We start from the raw sequence: 17,075 nt of genomic DNA on the forward strand, positions 1-17,075 counted from the left end.
GTGTCATTAATGTCCCCTCTTGAATTTCTAAATTGCAGTGAATTCAAACTTAGCCTGGCTAAATTTTCCTCATTAGACCACCTACCTATTCCCAGGTATCCATTAAATTTTCTCTGAACTGCTTGCAGCACATTACCATCTGTAAATAAGCAGACAACTATACTATACAGAACTGTATAGTGTGGTCTTGCCGATGCTCCATGTAACGGTAGCTTAACCGCCAACTTTTATATTTAATTCCTCCAGCATTAAATGCTGACATACTCTAGAATTATTATAGAGAGTGAAGAGTGTCAAATCACAAGATATGTGGAATTTTCCCAAGAATGAGGATCATTAACCTTTAGCTTTCCAGCAGATTGTACAATAAATATTACATTATAAAATATACCTTAAAAGAAATCAGAATAAACAAGTAACTGCAAGATGATCCTTCAAGTCTCCTGTTATAATATTGTATTTTACACTCTTTAACATTCTCCCTGTAAGGAGTTTGTACATTCTCCCTGTGTCTGTGTGGGTTTCCTCTGGGTGCTCTGGTTTCCTCCCACATTCCAAAGATGTACGAGTTAAGAAGTTGTGGGCATGCTATTTTGGCACCGGAAGTGTGGCGACACTTGCAGGCTGCCCCCAGAAGACTCTACGCAAAAGATGTATTTCATTGTGTGTTTTGATGTGCATGTGACTAATAAAGATATCTTATCTATCCTATTTGCATTCTCTATTGTTCATGCAACTTCCATGGAGTATTTCAGTGTAGTATTTCATACTATTCCAGTGTTTAACTCTAACCCATTCTTAGTCTTGAACTGTTTTATTATTTTAGATCAAAACTATTTGAGAGTGAAGCTATGAATGAAAACCTTCGGCGTAACCTTTCAAGGGCTTCGGCAAGACCCCCGTATCTTAATGGTACCTTCACTGGTTCAGTTCTTGGTTCAGAGAAGGATACTATGGAAGTCTTGGAAATGGCTAAAAAGGACTTGGAAAAGCTCAAGAAAAAGGAAAAGAGAAAGAAAAAATGGTATGTTTGGTTACTGAATATCACTTGCAGTTATTAAATTGCTGTGATGCATTTTTTAAATGGGATAGGGATAGCGTTGTTTCAGCTTCAATTGATTTTTCCTAATGAAGTTTGTTCGAAGTTCCTTTGTGGGTCTGAGAGCTGTCCACATTCTTCCTGTCTTGACTGGGTCTCCCCATGTCATGAGGGAAAGCTGGAGTGAGGACAACATTTGAACAGGTCTTTGGCATCACCATCTAATTGTATATTCGGCAAGAACTGATAAAATTATAGTTTGACTACTATAGGTACTTTTCTGTTCAGTATTTGGACTTGAATGACATGGACTCGTGTTTAGAAGTAGGAAGACTATATAGAATATTTAAGTTTAACTTCCTTCTTCAGAGAGTGACTGATTTGTGGAACAGGGTTCCATGTTGAAAGTTTTTAAGAAGAATTGGAAACCCTAAGGAGGTGGGCAGTTGGCAGTTTATTGGCATCTGGCCAGAGAAACTGTTGACTTTTTTTCCCAGTCTTAAACTTTCCCATGTTTTAAAGTCCTTGTTTTGAACGTGGTATCCTTGAGTTGAAATTTCAGGTTGTATACATTTGTATTACATTGTCAATTTGTCATTCCTTTGTTGCCTTGATATATTTTGGGTTGAGAAAATAACTGCTGTCATGTCAGTTTTAATTTTTCATATTTTCTTTTGTCTTTGCTGCAGTTGCACATTGCCAAAATAGTAATGTAACTTGTATTTTAAGTTTGTCTTTTGTATGACCATATTTTGGAATTTCCTGCTGCAGTTCAAAGTTTTTGCAGTTGACTATCACAATGGAAGGCATTTTTGTTTGAAAGCACTTGAAATTCAGTTTATAAAATATCAAGTTTATTTTCATTCAATAAATGGTTTTGGAATATTAATAGTTAAAAGCATGTACCTCAGTTATATTTGGTTATATAACATAACAGGATACATTTTATTTTAATACTATGGTTCAAGATGTGATTTCTATACTTAAGGTTTTTTGTTTGCTTTGCAAACAGAGGAATCTTGCAGTTCACAAGTTAGAAGAAACGAGATTCACAATATGTAGATAATAGAATTATTTTGGTTGTTTCAAAACCTGTGACCATGGTATCTGGAACCCTTATTGCACAAGCAAATTAAAAATCACCTCCTCAATTATCCATTCAGTTATTGCATTTTGTAACATATTTGTCAGAAGTGTTGACGTATACCTCTTAATATTTGTACATTTTATTTATTTGCATGATTGGGGATGTGCAACATTAGTTTATTGATGCTTTGGGGAAAAAAAATCAACGTGTAAATGTTGTAACTGCTGTGACATTTTGAACTATAAATGTAATTCTTATGTTTTGCACAGCGTAATAAAAGAGGAGAATGTTAATGAAGGGGAGAAATCAGAAGAGAAAGACATGGAAGAGAAAGAAAAGAATGACTTGGAGGAGGTAAGCCAAAGTTTAAATAACTAAAAGTAATTTGACCTTTTCAATTAGTCAAAGTAAATGACTGAAATATCACTTTTTAAAGGAGGAGGGTCAGGAATGCAGTGATCATGAAGGGGATGAAGAAGATGCTGAAGAAGATGAAGTTGAAATAAGTGAAAGTTCGGATGAATCTGATTCTGAGTTAGATGAAGAAGGTAATGCCTTAAACATTTCTGTTGCCTGTTCAGTCTGGCCTTCATGCAGATTAGTGGTTAGTTGGCTTAAATAATTATGAGCACACCATTTGCAGGGGATGATGAAATTTTGAACAATAAAAGGAAAAGTCCTTGAATCTTGCCAATGACAGCTTATTCATCCCTGCCTTCTTGTGAAAATGAGAATTATGGCCAGGAAGAAGCCATCTGGCCCTTGAAGCCTGCTCTGCCATTTATCAGGATTATGACACATCTACCACCTCAGCTCCATTTTCCTGAGCTATCCCTTGATTACCTTAATATTAAAAAAGCTATTGATCAGTTTTGAATAAACTGGATGACTGACCCTCCATAGACCTCTGAGGTAGAGAATTCCAAAGATTCACCATCCTCTGAGTGATGAGGTTTGTCCTCATTTCAGTTCTGAATGGACTCGCCCTTATCCTGTGGCTGAGACCCTTTTATTCTAGACTTCTAGGGTCCTGTAGAAATGTTGTGATTTTAATGAGATATTTCATTCTTCTAAACTCTGAGCAGATTAGGCTTGTATTCTGTGATCTCTGCTCTTACAGCAAACCTGCAGTCCCAGGAATCAGGCTGGTGAATCCTTGCTGCTCTCTCTCTGCAGCAAGCACATCTGTATTCCTACACTGTACAGAATACATCAGGTGTGGTCTCACCAAGGCCCTATAAAACTGCAGTAAGGCATTTTCTGTGTTCAGCTCCTCTCATAATAAAGGCCAACGTACCATTTGCCTTCCTTATTGCTTGCTTCACCTGCATATTAGTTTTCAGTCGCATGTGCATCAATGCACCTTGGCCCCTTAAAGCATCAGCATTTCCCGATCTGTTTCTGCTGGAAAAACGAAAATAAAAACAAAATCTGCAGATGCTGGAAATCTGAAATAAAAACAGAAATGCAAGTCCAGCAGCCTCTGTGGTACTTGATTTGCTGAGTTCTTCCAGCATTTTCTTTTGTAGCCACTTAGAAATGCTTTGCCTTTCTGCACCAAATTGGATTATTTCATATTTTTCCACATGTCCTGTCTTGCACATTCTTGCCACTCAATTAGCTTGTCTCCATCCCCCTGAAGCCTCTTTACATCTCTCCAACCCCCCAACCCCACCTAATCGCTAACTCACCTTGTTTTGGATCATCAGCAAACTTGAAAATAGAACTTTTGGTTTCCTAAGCCAAGTCATTGATATAGATTGTGAATAACCTGGAGAACCTGTGAAACACCGCTGGTCACAGACTGTCAACCTGACAAAGACCCCGTTCACAATCTTTGCTTTGTCTGATAACCAATTCTCTTTCCGTGCTGGTATTGTGCTCCCAATTCCATGTGCACTAACAATGTTGACCAACCTTCTGTGTGGAACCTTGGCAAAAGTATTCTGAAAATCTACTATATCATATTGACTGGTTTCCCCTTCATCTTTAAATCAACTTCATTCTCGAAGAACTTGAATAGGTTTCTTGCACATGATTTCTTTTTCATAAATCCATGCTGACTCTGCCCAATTTTATTATCCTTTTACAGATGTTCTATTACTTCAAACTTCGCAATAGTTTCTGGTACATTTCCTGCCTGTGCCAACAGGTCACATGATATTTTGTTCCCTTTACTTTTCTGTTTACATGTTCTTCTTCCTTTGTTTAGTTTCCATGCTGGTGAAGAAATTGTCTTCCTACCTGCATGCAACAAGCCCATCGTTCTCTCCATCTTCACAAACCCATCTGTATCTCCACCTTCTCAAATCCATTCTCATTTATCCCGTGCCCTGGTGCAGTTTGTCTTCTCAACTGGATTCCCAAACTAAGTCAGGCACTTGAGCCATTTTTGTTCTCTCGTGGATAAGGGGATTGTAATGAGCACTTAGTCCCAGGCTTTAATTCTCCTTGAGAAGATGAGACTCAAGGGACTCAAAGACAGGGTTCAATTCTCTAAGACTGCACTAGACTTGGAGGATACAGTTAGAATATGCACAAGAAAAGAGATGAAGTTTGGAGCTAATGGAAATGTTTAAGATAATGATAGAAAAATAAATAAAAGCAAAATACTTCCAGGATAATGGGAAAAAACATAAATGTAAGTTGGTGAGTGACTCATCTTGAATGTGCTGTTGTCATGCTTTTCACATGTATTTCAATATGCAAACAATTTTGCAGCCAATTAAAATCCCTGCATTTACAGAGAAGTACATCGGAGTACACAGTTGATTTTTAAAATACTGGTATTTTGGTGATAACAATTGGATCGATACTTGGGTTTGTTGTTGAATTTACTGGTTCAGGCAGGTGGACCAATGCTTTGTGGGAAATATTTGATCGATGAAAATTTGTTGCAGCAGCCACAGAAGAATTCTGAAGTTTTTCCTTACCTTCTGAAAATACGTAGATTTAAATGTTATTTTACTTTTTTCATGTGCTTAATTTTCAATCACTCTTGTTACTTTAACAATATTCCTTATTTCCATAGCTAATTTCCAGGCAGATCTGGCTAACATTACCTGTGAAATAGAAATTAAGCAGAAGCTCATTGATGAACTGGAAAATAGCCAGCGACGACTTCAGACACTGAAACAGCAGTATGAACAAAAGTTAATGATGCTGCAAAATAAAATTCGGGACACCCAGCTGGAGAGAGACCGTGTTCTTCAAAATCTAGGTAGAGGAAAAATGAATTTAATGTCAAATTTTGACTATGACTAGACATGTTAAGCCTTTTGTATAAATTGTCAATCCATTTTCTTTTCGATTTTCATTCTTCCCAGCAATTAGAAGCATAATTTCCTCCAGCATTTTATTGCGTTTACTTCAAGTAATAAACAGATTACTTGCAATAATGCCTAATATAAAAAGTAACAGACTCCACAAAATTGAGACATTGTGGATGCAGCAGATGATCACAGTGGAAAGGATGCTCTGTCTAAGATTACAGATAAACTTGAAACTTTGGTTATTCCAGGTTCAATGGAATCTTTTTCTGAAGAAAAGGCAAATAAAATTAAATCAGAATATGAGAAGAAGCTTCAAGTGATGAACAAAGAATTGCAAAAGTTGCATACTGCCCAAAAGGAACATGCTCGTTTACTAAAAAACCAATTACAATATGAAAAACAGTTGAAGAAACTGCAGCAGGAAGTGGGAGAAATGAAGAAAACGAAGGTAGAGTTTGCTTCTCATTACTGAAAACTATAACACATTACATTTGTCCTTTTTGTTGTCTTGGAATCTAGGGGAGAAATAGCAGGAAACAAAATCTTGAATAGTAAAGTATATCTCCCTTCAATTCAACGTAAAGTAATTTCCCATCGAGAAATGGTGGACTCATGAATTGTCTGCCTTGATGGATATCTCAGAGGAGGTGAGGCTGATTGTGGATAAGCTGTTTGTAACATACTTTATAATTGCCTTGTTACAATGTTGGAATTGTGCATGTTTTTTAAACTTTTGATTAATCACATGCAAGGCAAACAGCAAAGGAAAAGTAAGGAGGAAAATATGATGTGAAGAAGTTGTCTTGTAGGTCCATTACTTGAAAGTAGATTGTTGCTTTTACAAGTTCATGGTCGTCTCAGTAAAGACAAGTATGGTTAAGTTCAATGATGGAATAAGACGGGCTAATGCTTGAAGCTGATAAAAGTAATAAATTTTTTACTTCACTCTCAAATATCACCTAACCCCAGATGAAAGGAGGTACCAAAGGATGGTGGCAATCATTTAGAAAATGTACAAACAGAATCATTGTCCATTCTCGCTGTTTTGAAGGTCCGTCTCATGAAACAAATGAAGGAAGAACAAGAACGTGCTCGCATGGCAGAATCTAGGAGAAACCGAGAAATTGCTCAACTGAAGAAGGATCATCGCAAGCAAGAAGTGAGTACAGAGGTGTTTGAAAATGCTCATATGTTGTCAGAAAGATGAAATCAGTTCTAATCCTATTTAAGAAATGGGAATTACTATTTTGAACTTTTTATTTTTGATAATGCATCTTTTGCCTTTGATAATTTTATGTCCAAAATTGTAAGATTCTCTACAGTATATCTGATCAAAGTGTTATTGTGACATCTTGCCCTTTTCAACAAAAATTTTCAATAACTGAAAACTTGGTTTTGTGTTATTGCTAGCAGATGTCCTGTAACACCGCTCATGGTAGAAGTGGTTAGAGATTTCATTTCTGCAAGAGCAAGTGGTCACTTTCACTGTTTTGGATGTTGCTTTTATCATATTTTACTCAAAAGTTTCAGTTCAATACTCTTCTTTCTTTCCAGCCTGAAAGGTTGGAAATGCCAAAGTGCCACACACTAGTGTTAATTTGTTGCTAGTCATTGAATTAACTAGAAATAAGTTGTATTTGGATTCATTTGAATGAAGAACAGCAACTTGAAGTCCTGGAGCTCCTAATCTCGTAACTGGAGTCTTTAGAAATGTAAACTGAACTTTGTCTGCCCATGGAATTCCATCCTCCTTGTGATACGTGAGGGAGAAAAAACATTGAATGTAAATTGCTAAATGAAAATCCCCTCTTATTTAAACCACTTCACATGATCTTCAAAGGTAAATAGGACTTGGAAGATTTCAAACTTTGCTCATTATGTTCATTTGTTTTCAATTGGAGTTTGGAAGGTGAGCGTCAGACTTTGTGATTTTTGACATCTGACTTTCATATCAGTCAGCTTGACACTTTAAAAGCATGTGATAATGTCTGACGCTTTTGTGAAGGACAGCACAATCAGAAATCTTTAGATTCCGGGTTAAAGTCTGTCATTGACTGCTTGTCTATTATGAATTTTTAACTTCTTGTTCATCTTTGGAATATTGGCGTTACTAATTAGGTCTGTAGTACTTACCTGGAAAAGGTGGTAGCGTGGTAAGGTGCGGTATTGAATTGTAGCACTTCTGACTTGTCCTGAGAGTGGTGGCTGAAGTTGGTGTTCTGCAATGGCAAGAATGACTGCTTATTTCCAAATCACAATGTCACACAACTTGGAGGGTAGCTGACAGGTGGTAGTGTTGTCAAACCCCTGATACTTTTGCTCTTCAGTGTGGTGGAGATTGGCTTGGAAAATGGTGTTGAAGAACCCAGGTGAGTCACTGAAGTGCATTTTGTAAGGAGCAGGGTGGCTACACAATACATTTAGTAAACATGCACACTGCAGCTGTGGTATATCAGTGGTTGATGAACGAATTCAAGCGGTTGATTGTTCTTGATGGTGTCAAGGTGCTTGAATGTTATTGAAGCAACACTCATCCAGTTAAGTCAGCAAGTATTCTTTCATGCTCCTGATTTTTCTTATAAGTGGTGGGAAGGCTTTGGAGAATTTGTTGTAGAGTTCTCCCTGTTGTGCTAGTGACTGCTTCTCTTAGCCATATTGGCTGAGATTGATGGCTGGGACTTGGGTGGAAATGCAAATGAATAGTCCATGGCACTTTTGGCTAAAATGATTATGGATGCTTGAGCCTTGTTTACAAATATGGTGACTCCACTTGTCAGAAGTAGGTGTCGTTCAGCTTCATCTTTCCATTAGTTTAATTCTGGGCCATCATTCGCTGTTTGGATGTGGTAGCACAGTGTGTGTCAGTTGTGGGACTGCTGACCTCGATAATGTGTTTCTTCAATTGTTCTGTTTGTGCTTTGTCCTCTTTGTAGCTTGACACCTCATTTTTAGATATGGCTTGTGCTGGTTCTACATGTTGTTCAACACTAACTATGTTAGAGTTGATCCCATGGTCTTGTGATAATATAGCGAGGGATATTTTGGGTGATATTACTGCATGTGTTGGAATACAATTCTGTTCCTGCTGGTCCCACACAGTATTTCATGAATGTGTAATTCTGAGCAACTAGATATATTCAGATTTAAATCCAATTTAAAATTGCACCACACAACAAATGTGAAGCCGATAGATCCTCTAGTTTCAGCAGTGTTCACACCCACTCTGTTTGGACAGTTGGGTTTGCAATAGCTATATTGAGCCTAATGTCAAATAATTTTATTCCTCTGATAGATTTTCTCCTCACCTGAAAGCAGCTAAATCGAATCCTATCTTTAAATTCAAGGTATGCTCCCCTTCAGTGTGTTTCTACACACATGACATGACACCAATGACATGGGCAGTGTTCCACTTCAATTAGCTTGCAATTTGTCTGTTAAATTGTTTTGCTAAATTATATAAAGAATCCTAGGAAATCAGTGGTATCATTGTTGGTATGGTGATGTAAAAATTTGTTTTGCGAAATAAATTGGTGCCAATGCAAGAAGAAAAATCTGGTTTCAACAGTTGCCCCCTACACTTCCAGAAGCCCAGAAATAAAAATGTGGTTACAAAAAGACTGCTTTGTTCCCTACCCAATCGGCCCATTCCTAATAAATATCTTGGTATTTCCAGTTGTGTTTTTGGCATAATTATCTACCATGCCACTTAAGAAATCTGCATGGTGCATGTTGTCTCCAGAAACTTCCAATTGGTTTGATCAATACAATACAAAGGCAAGTGGGGTTCGTACGGATATCATGATGGTCAGCATAGACACGGTGGGCTGAAGGGCCTGGTTTCATGCCATACAATTTTAACTTTGTGACTCAATCTGCCACACATTCCCGAACTCCATTATTTGCTGATCTTATCAAATCTGTGGGTGACATCATGCACTCCACACATCCTTCCTCATTCTCATGATCAACAACATGTTTCTGTTTATCATTCATATTTTTGCTGTTTGAAAAAATTTACAAGAATGACAAAATGAAGAATAGTAGAAAATGCTCAACAGGACATTTTCATTTCCATGTCAGTTGTAACAGAGTACTGTGGTAACAAGTACCTCCATTGTCATACAGCAGAGGTTGTGCAGAGTTGTGAATGCTGTGAAGTTTTTTTCCTTCTGTATTCAAACTATTTACTGAGCCTGAAAAAAATACACTAAATGTAGACTTACTGGAAATATGAAACTGCAGTTTTTTGTTCTTGACATTGATCTCAATTATTATATCCTGATCTAGTTTGTTTCAGCTACAAAAGGCAAAGTCTTTGAGTAGGTGAACATACTACAGAACACAGGCCTTTATTTCCCTTCACATTTTTTTTCCTTCAGCATCAAATGAAACTTCTGGAAGCTAAGAAACGACAACAAGAAATAATCCTGAAGCGCAGAACTGAGGAGGTGAGGCATTTGTTCATTATTTTGTATTCTTTTTGTGCAATTAATATTCTTCCAAATTGGTGGAAGACGTAGCTGAAATTTGTACATGCTGAAAATTCAAGCATCAATGTCTACGTGACTCTATGATTGCTATTGTTTTTAGCAGTAAAACAATTCAACTAAATGGTAACATCACGTTTGAGAAGTTAATACATAAATTGTACCAGCAGTTTTGTAAGTTACAAAAACTTGAAATTTGGGTCTCTTGTGAAACAAATGTGGATAAAGCTATGTTTTCAGTTTCTGTGTTGTGAACAAAGCCGTAAATAATTGTTGTCACAATTGGAGTATATCAATGTATTTTTCTGATTGAAAACTCTGGGGAAAACAGTGTTTCTTGCAAAGGAAATCTCATTTGAGTTATCCCCGTCTTGTCTGGTAGGATGATCAGCTTAAGTCGCAAGGTAAAATTGTGCAACAATAGCTTGATTCAGAATACACCATGCATAATTGTGTTCTAGATCATGATTATTTGTAGTTTTTCCATAAGAAACCTGATAGTTATAAATCCTGTATAGAGTTCAGAGCATGTTTCAGATTTGTTTTTATGCATTTAAAATCAGAACGCATTAACCAGGTACAAAATAATTTGCTGCTGGCCTGATCTGACACTAAATGTAAAAAGTTTTGAAATGGGAGTGATTGACAGGAAAACAGATGTATAATTGAGCATATCCAGGACTGCAGTGTTTCTTTGTTTATGAATGGAATCCAGGGATATCGGGGTGGGAAAGTAGGGGTGTAGAGTTAAAATACTAATAAAACATAGTGGATAATGTGAACTTAAGTTACATCACAATTCTCCTTTCATGCTTCATTCAAAAATGTTTGTATTTAAATTGGCTCAAGATATTCCAAAGCAATTACAGCTAATTGAGTACTTTAAAAGGTGCACTACTTTTGAAGTGTAGGGATTAAACAGCCAGTTTGAGCACAGCAAGCTCATACAAATTGCAACATGAGAATAACCAGACAATCTATTTAAGTAATGTTATTTCAGAGACAAGGAAGTATCAGAACTTCAAAAAGAATATTACTCATCTTCCAGTATCTGGGCAGTGCTGACATTTATAGTGCACTCCTAATTAGCCTTAAAATGTGCTGGAACAGCTTAGTTTTTCTGGCACAGATACTCCTATGCTATTGGGTAGGGAATTCCATTAATGAATAAAATGAAGAAATAGCATGCAACTTGAAGAGGAGCATGTAAGTGGTAATGATCCCATGTGACCAAAGCCCTTGTTCTCTGTAGCAGTGGATTTATCAGTTTGTGAGGTGCTATTGAAACAGCCAAGGGGAGTAACAGCCTTGTACTTTGCAGATGGTGCACACTTCGGCCTCTGTGCGTCAGTTGCAGAGAAAATGAATCTTTAGGGTAGTAGATATGGCACCAATCAAGTGGGCTGCTTTACCCTGTAGGGGGAGCTTCTTAAGTCTTATAGCTGCACTAATTCAGGCAAGTGGACTGTATTCCATCTTGCTCCTGACTTGTGCCTTGGAGATGGTAGAAAGCCTTTGGTATTTCAGAAGGTGAGTCACACACTGCAGCACACCCAGCCTGTGACTTGCTCTTGTAGCCATTGTCATTGTATGGCTAAATCATTTGAAGTCCTGGTCAATGGTGATCCCAGGTAGGGGAGACTCGGTGATGATGCCATTGAATGTCAAAGGGACTTGATGGTCGTTGCCTGACACTTTTGTAAAACAACTGTTGAATGCCAGATCAATCCATGCTGGTGCTTGCTCCCTTTTGAAATGGTGGCATGGGATTTTTTTACACCTATCTGGAAAAAGTAGGTGAGATATCAGCTTGAAATTTCAGCTGAATGAATGCTCCCCTGTCAGTATTGTGTTGCACTGAAGTGCAAATACATATTTTAGTTTCAAGTCCCTGAAGGAGAAATGGAACCCACAACCTCTGACCAAAAAGTAAGAATGCTTTCAGCTGATCTGCAGTTGATACTGAAGGTTTCTTTACAACAGCTGACAACATTTCTTTAAATATGGCATATATTCATTATATATTTTAGATGTGTGTAATGTCACATTTCCTGCTGTTCATTTTGCTTTCAAGTTAGTTACGTGATTGGTGGAATAGCAAATGTACCTTTTCAGCATACAAGCTTTTGCAGCTTGATGTAAAATGAGTATTTAGGCTAAGCAATCTGTTTTGTTTGCTTAATGACTTCAAAAGTGCTGGTCTGATGAAATAGATGAGCTTCTATGTGACTGCTTTGAGTCACTGGTCCATGTTCAAAGACTCAGTTGCCAGCCTTAATGAGTATGCCACCACCATCACGGACTTTATCCGCAAGTGTGTTGAGGACTGTGTACCAAAGAGGACAATACGGGTGTTCCCAAACTGGAAACCATGGATGAACCGGGAGATCCACTCCTTACAGAAGTCGAGGACTGCTGCATTCAAATCAGGTGACCCTGACCTTTACAAGAAATCGAGATATGACCTCCGGAAAGCTATCAGGAATGCCAAGAGAGAATACCGGTTCAAAACAGAGTCCCAGATCAGCCGTCAGTTGTGGCAGGGCTTGCATGCTATAACGGGCTACAAAACAAAGTTGGGCAGCATAGTTAACAACAGTACATCCCTTCATGATGAGCTTAACGCATTCTATGCACATTTTGAACAGAAGGGGAATGGATTGTCGCCACCCACCCTGGCAGCCTCTAATGCAACTGAAACCACAGTCACAGTCAAGGATGTAAGAACAGTCTTCTGGAGAGTGAACTCGAGGAAAGCATCTGGCCCGGATGGTGTCCCTTGCTGTGTGCTCAGATTTTGTGCTGATCAGCTGATTGGGGGTATTTGCAGACATATTTAACCTCTCCTTGTTTCAATCTGAGGTTCCCACCTGTTTTAAGAAGACCACTATCATCCCAGTACCTAAGAAAAACAAGGTAACATGCCTTAATGACTACCGACCAGTGGCTCGGACATCCACCATCATGAAGTGGTTCGAGAGGCTAGTCATGGCACACATCAACTCCAGCCTCCCAGACAACCTCAACCCACTGGAATTCGCCTACTGCCGAAACAGGTCTACAGTGGATGCCATCTCCCTGGCCCGACACTCATCTCTGGAGCATCTGGACAGTAAAGACGCCTACGTTAGACTATTGTTTATTGACCACAGCTCCACCTTCAATACAATAATTCCAAGCAAACTCCTCACCAAACTCTGAGACCTGGGACTCAACACCTCCCTCTGTAACTGGATCCTTGACTTTCTGGCCAACAGACCGCAATCAGTGAGGGTTGGCAGCAACGCCTCCACCACGATTATTCTCAACACTGGCGCCCCACAAGGCTGCGTCCTCAGCCCCCTAATTCTGTTGTATTCATGACTGCGTGGCCAGATTCTGCTCTAGTTCCATCCATAAGTTTACAGATGATACCATCGTAGTAGGCTGTATCTCAAATAACAATGAGTTGGAGTACAAGAAGGAGATAGAGAGCTAAGTGACGTGGTGTCATGACAACAACCTTTCCCTCAATGTCAGCAAAATAAAAGAGCTGGTCATTGACTTCCGGAAAGGGGACAGTGTACATGCACATGTTTACATCAATGGTGCTGAGGTCGAGAGGGTTGAGAGCTTCAAGTTCCTGGGAGTGAACATCATCAATAGCCTGTTCTGGTCCAACCACATAGACACTACGGCCAGGAAAACACACCAGCACCTCTATTTCCTCAGGAGATGATAGAAATTTGGCATTTCCCCTTTGACACTCAGCAACTTCTATCGCTGCACCTTAAAAAGCATCCTATCTGGATGCATCATGGCTTGGTACTTCAACTGCTCTGCCCTGGACCACAAGAAACTGCAGAGAGTTGTGGACACAGCGCAGCACATCACGGAAACCACCCTCCCCTCCGTGGACTCTGTCTATAGCTCTCACTGTCTTGGTGAAGCAGCCAGCATAATCAAAGACCGCACCCACCCGGGTCATTTTCTCTTCCCTGCTCTCCCATCAGGCAGAGGATACAGGAGCCTGAGGGCACGTACCACCAGGCTCAAGGACAGCTTCTATCCCACTGTGAGAAGACTTATTGAACAGTTCTGTTATACGATGAGATGGACTCTTGACCTCACAACCTCCTTTGTTATGACCTTGCACCTTATTGTCTACCTGCACTGCACTTCCCTGTAGCTGCAACACTTCACTCTGTATTCTGTTATTGTTTTTACCCTGTATTGCCTCAGTGCACTATGTAATTAATTGAGCCGTACAAGCAGTATGCAAGAAAAGTTTTTCACTGTACCTCAGTACAAATGACAATAATAAATCAATACGAAATATTTTTCTGATAAACTATTATTGCTAAAGTTATATTGCTAGTGATTCCTCTGCTTTAGTGCAAATTAGTGTGCAGTTGACAAAAAAATAAGCCTGTTACTTTGAATACAAACTTAATTAAGAAACAATGTCAGTTTCTTCAATGATTATTATTAAAATGCTGCTTTTTTTGATCAGATGTTTCTGGAGTTAGTGGTATATTGGCCTGAATTTTGGATGTTAACAAAATTTTCAGAGTTCCTTCTTAAACAACACAAGCTTTCAAAAAGATTTCAACAGCTGCTGTTGCATTTGGTGATTTAGTACTCCTCTTCAGACTTTATGCTGTTTTGCAGTCGCCTTAGCTGAAATTGGGGAAATCGATTTGATTCTTATGAATTTAAGGATTTTCAAATGAGTCTCACTGTAAAATTTCCTTAATCTTAGACTTAGTCTAAGTGAGATTTTAATGATGGGCTAAGACCAAATTACTTCTCAGCAAATCCAATCCCATTTTTGTGTTGCTATTTGTTCAGATAAAATCTGTCATATTTTGAAAGATTTATTTTTAAATAACAGTTCAACTTCCACATGAATTGTGTGCATTCTCCAATCTTTATTTAGTATTCTAAAATATTTGAAGAAATGGGGGGGGGGGGGGGGGGGAATGCTTTCTCTTTCTTTACTTGCTGTTTAAGAAGTATTTGAAGTGATTGGTTACTCAGCCAGTTTGATGACATCTCCCTTTGAACTGATGCATAACAGCAGCCAAGGTCGGGAAAGAAGATGTTCACACCACAGGTTGCTTGAAGTTTTGTAGGTAGCTTTGAGGTTACAAAACAATTGCTTTGTGGTGATGGCAACAGCCAGGTTGATGTAATTTTTAACGCCAAGGCAATGCTAAATGTTTCAATATTTTGGTCAACTTTCATATTTTGGAAGGCTTGAAAAACAAAACAAAAGTTTTGAAAAGCATCAGTGTTTGGAAAAAGTACAATTTACTTAACTGATGTGGCTAGCTGAATTCTGGAAATCATAAATGTAATTGCATAACAGCAGTTTGTGAGTTGCATGGAATTCAACCAGATGATAATATGGGCAATATATTAACTTAGAGCAAATTGAGAATGCTCAGTTCATTTTGACTGTAATTTTAGCAGAGCTCAGCAAATGTCAGAAACAGCTGCAATCTCTGAAGTTGAATATTTTGCTAACCAATATATTTAAATGTTTAACATGAATGCAAAGTAACAAACCGTTGAGAGAATACAAAAATAATTGATTAATATTCATTAATATTAAAACTAGTATTTACTTGAACTGATTTTTTTTATTCAACAAATCTTGTTAATTTGCTTTTTAAAACCATTGTTATATTGTACAGTATTCAAGATCAGTACCTGTCTGCAATTCTGCTCCAAATGCATAGGGATAATTAAGCACATGCGTTCGCATATGGAAGAGTAGTTATGTTTGGCTGCATGTTCAATGCCAGTCAATAAAAATTTTGACTTGTGCATTGGTTAATTATGAAGAAGATTCAAGAGGTGATAACTGTAATTTAGTAAAATAAAGGTTAACATTTTGGTTATTTGTTTAAGGCTAAGTTTGAATTGTAAGTGTTTCAAGTTTGTTTTGGAGACTGGTACATCTTTATTGCTTTAATGTTGTTACCTTTTAGGTTACAGCACTTCGAAGGCTTTCAAAACCTATGTCAGATAAAGTAGCTGGGCGAGTGAGTCGTAAATTGAGCTTGCCAGATCATGTTTCCGAGTCACAGTCTCACACAGGTTTATCTGAACATGACCGAACCTTGAGCTTCAGTGGTGTGTACAAAGGGAGAACTCTTGCTTCCCGGACCTCGGCTTCTCCAGCAGACAAGACAAATGGGGGCTTGAGGTATTTTTGATATTTTAATCCTTGAGAATTTCCAAATTTGAACAAAATTTGGTTGCATTATGTGTATTTTTTTTGTTTGCTTTCTAACTGATTTAATATGCCATAGAATATTCTAGAATCAGAAATATTCTGACTTTACTCCCTTGGATAATTGATTCATTTCACCTCTGGTACAGATGCAGGTAAAAATTTTGATGCACTTCCTGTGATTTGGAATCATTCTGAACACTTCCAACGAATTGCTATATAATGTCGATGATAAACATTACTCATGGGAGAGTAGGAAGTTGAACATCACTAATGTCCTCCTGATTACAGAGCTAAAATTGCATTGGTTAAAGGAGCCTGAAGAATGGATGCCTGATGCCCATAATGCACCGTGAGTCCATTCTTCAGGCTCCTTTAACCAATGCAATTGTAGCTCTGTAATCAGGAGGACATTAGTGACATACTACTTCCTGCTCTTCACAGAGCGTTTCATGTGGAGTAAATTACTTAATGTAATATAGTCGTTGTCTCCCTCATTGGCTTGAACAAATTCCAAACACAAAGATCTGTCAGTAGTTTGAGAGAGAATCACGGAAATATTCCTTCCGTAGAGAAACTCCTTTGATCCATTGAATGTGTATTGGAGTTTTGTAAGAACATTCCAATTAGTCCCAATCTCTCCATCCCTGGCTTTTCCCATGGTCCTGTATTTTTTCCCCCTTGTATTTCTTTATTGAAAGCTGAAACTAAATGTCTTGCATCATTCTTTTTCAAGCTCTGAACTCCAGATCATGAATTCATAAATAGTCACTGTGCAGGAAAGATTTTCCCTTGACTATTCAATCGACTAAATTTATAACCTCAGGTTGTCTACCCTTTCATTTAGAAGCTGGTTTCTCTTCAATAACTTCCTGCTGTTCTATTAAATTGCCTTTCAATCTTTTCTGCAGTGAGAAGAAGAACCCCAGCTTCTGCACTCTATCCATATAACTGAATTTTGTTATCCTGA

The 17,075-nt window shown here is 38.2% G+C and overlaps 1 protein-coding gene across 3 annotated transcripts in view; it reads left to right on the plus strand.

Moving 5' to 3' along the window:
* Positions 1-17,075, plus strand: part of kif21a (kinesin family member 21A) — a 113,840-nt gene that overhangs the window by 50,096 nt on the left and 46,669 nt on the right. For all 3 annotated transcript variants that reach the window (XM_052033602.1, XM_052033604.1, XM_052033603.1), the window contains exons 11-18: positions 827-1,024; positions 2,396-2,480; positions 2,563-2,674; positions 5,158-5,346; positions 5,647-5,846; positions 6,450-6,557; positions 9,778-9,846; positions 15,861-16,078. In XM_052033602.1, the coding sequence (XP_051889562.1) occupies positions 827-1,024; positions 2,396-2,480; positions 2,563-2,674; positions 5,158-5,346; positions 5,647-5,846; positions 6,450-6,557; positions 9,778-9,846; positions 15,861-16,078 (1,179 nt within the window). The remainder of the gene's footprint in view (positions 1-826; positions 1,025-2,395; positions 2,481-2,562; positions 2,675-5,157; positions 5,347-5,646; positions 5,847-6,449; positions 6,558-9,777; positions 9,847-15,860; positions 16,079-17,075) is intronic.

The sequence above is a fragment of the Pristis pectinata genome, chromosome 19, assembly GCF_009764475.1.
Source record: "Pristis pectinata isolate sPriPec2 chromosome 19, sPriPec2.1.pri, whole genome shotgun sequence".
Lineage (NCBI taxonomy): Eukaryota > Metazoa > Chordata > Chondrichthyes > Rhinopristiformes > Pristidae > Pristis > Pristis pectinata.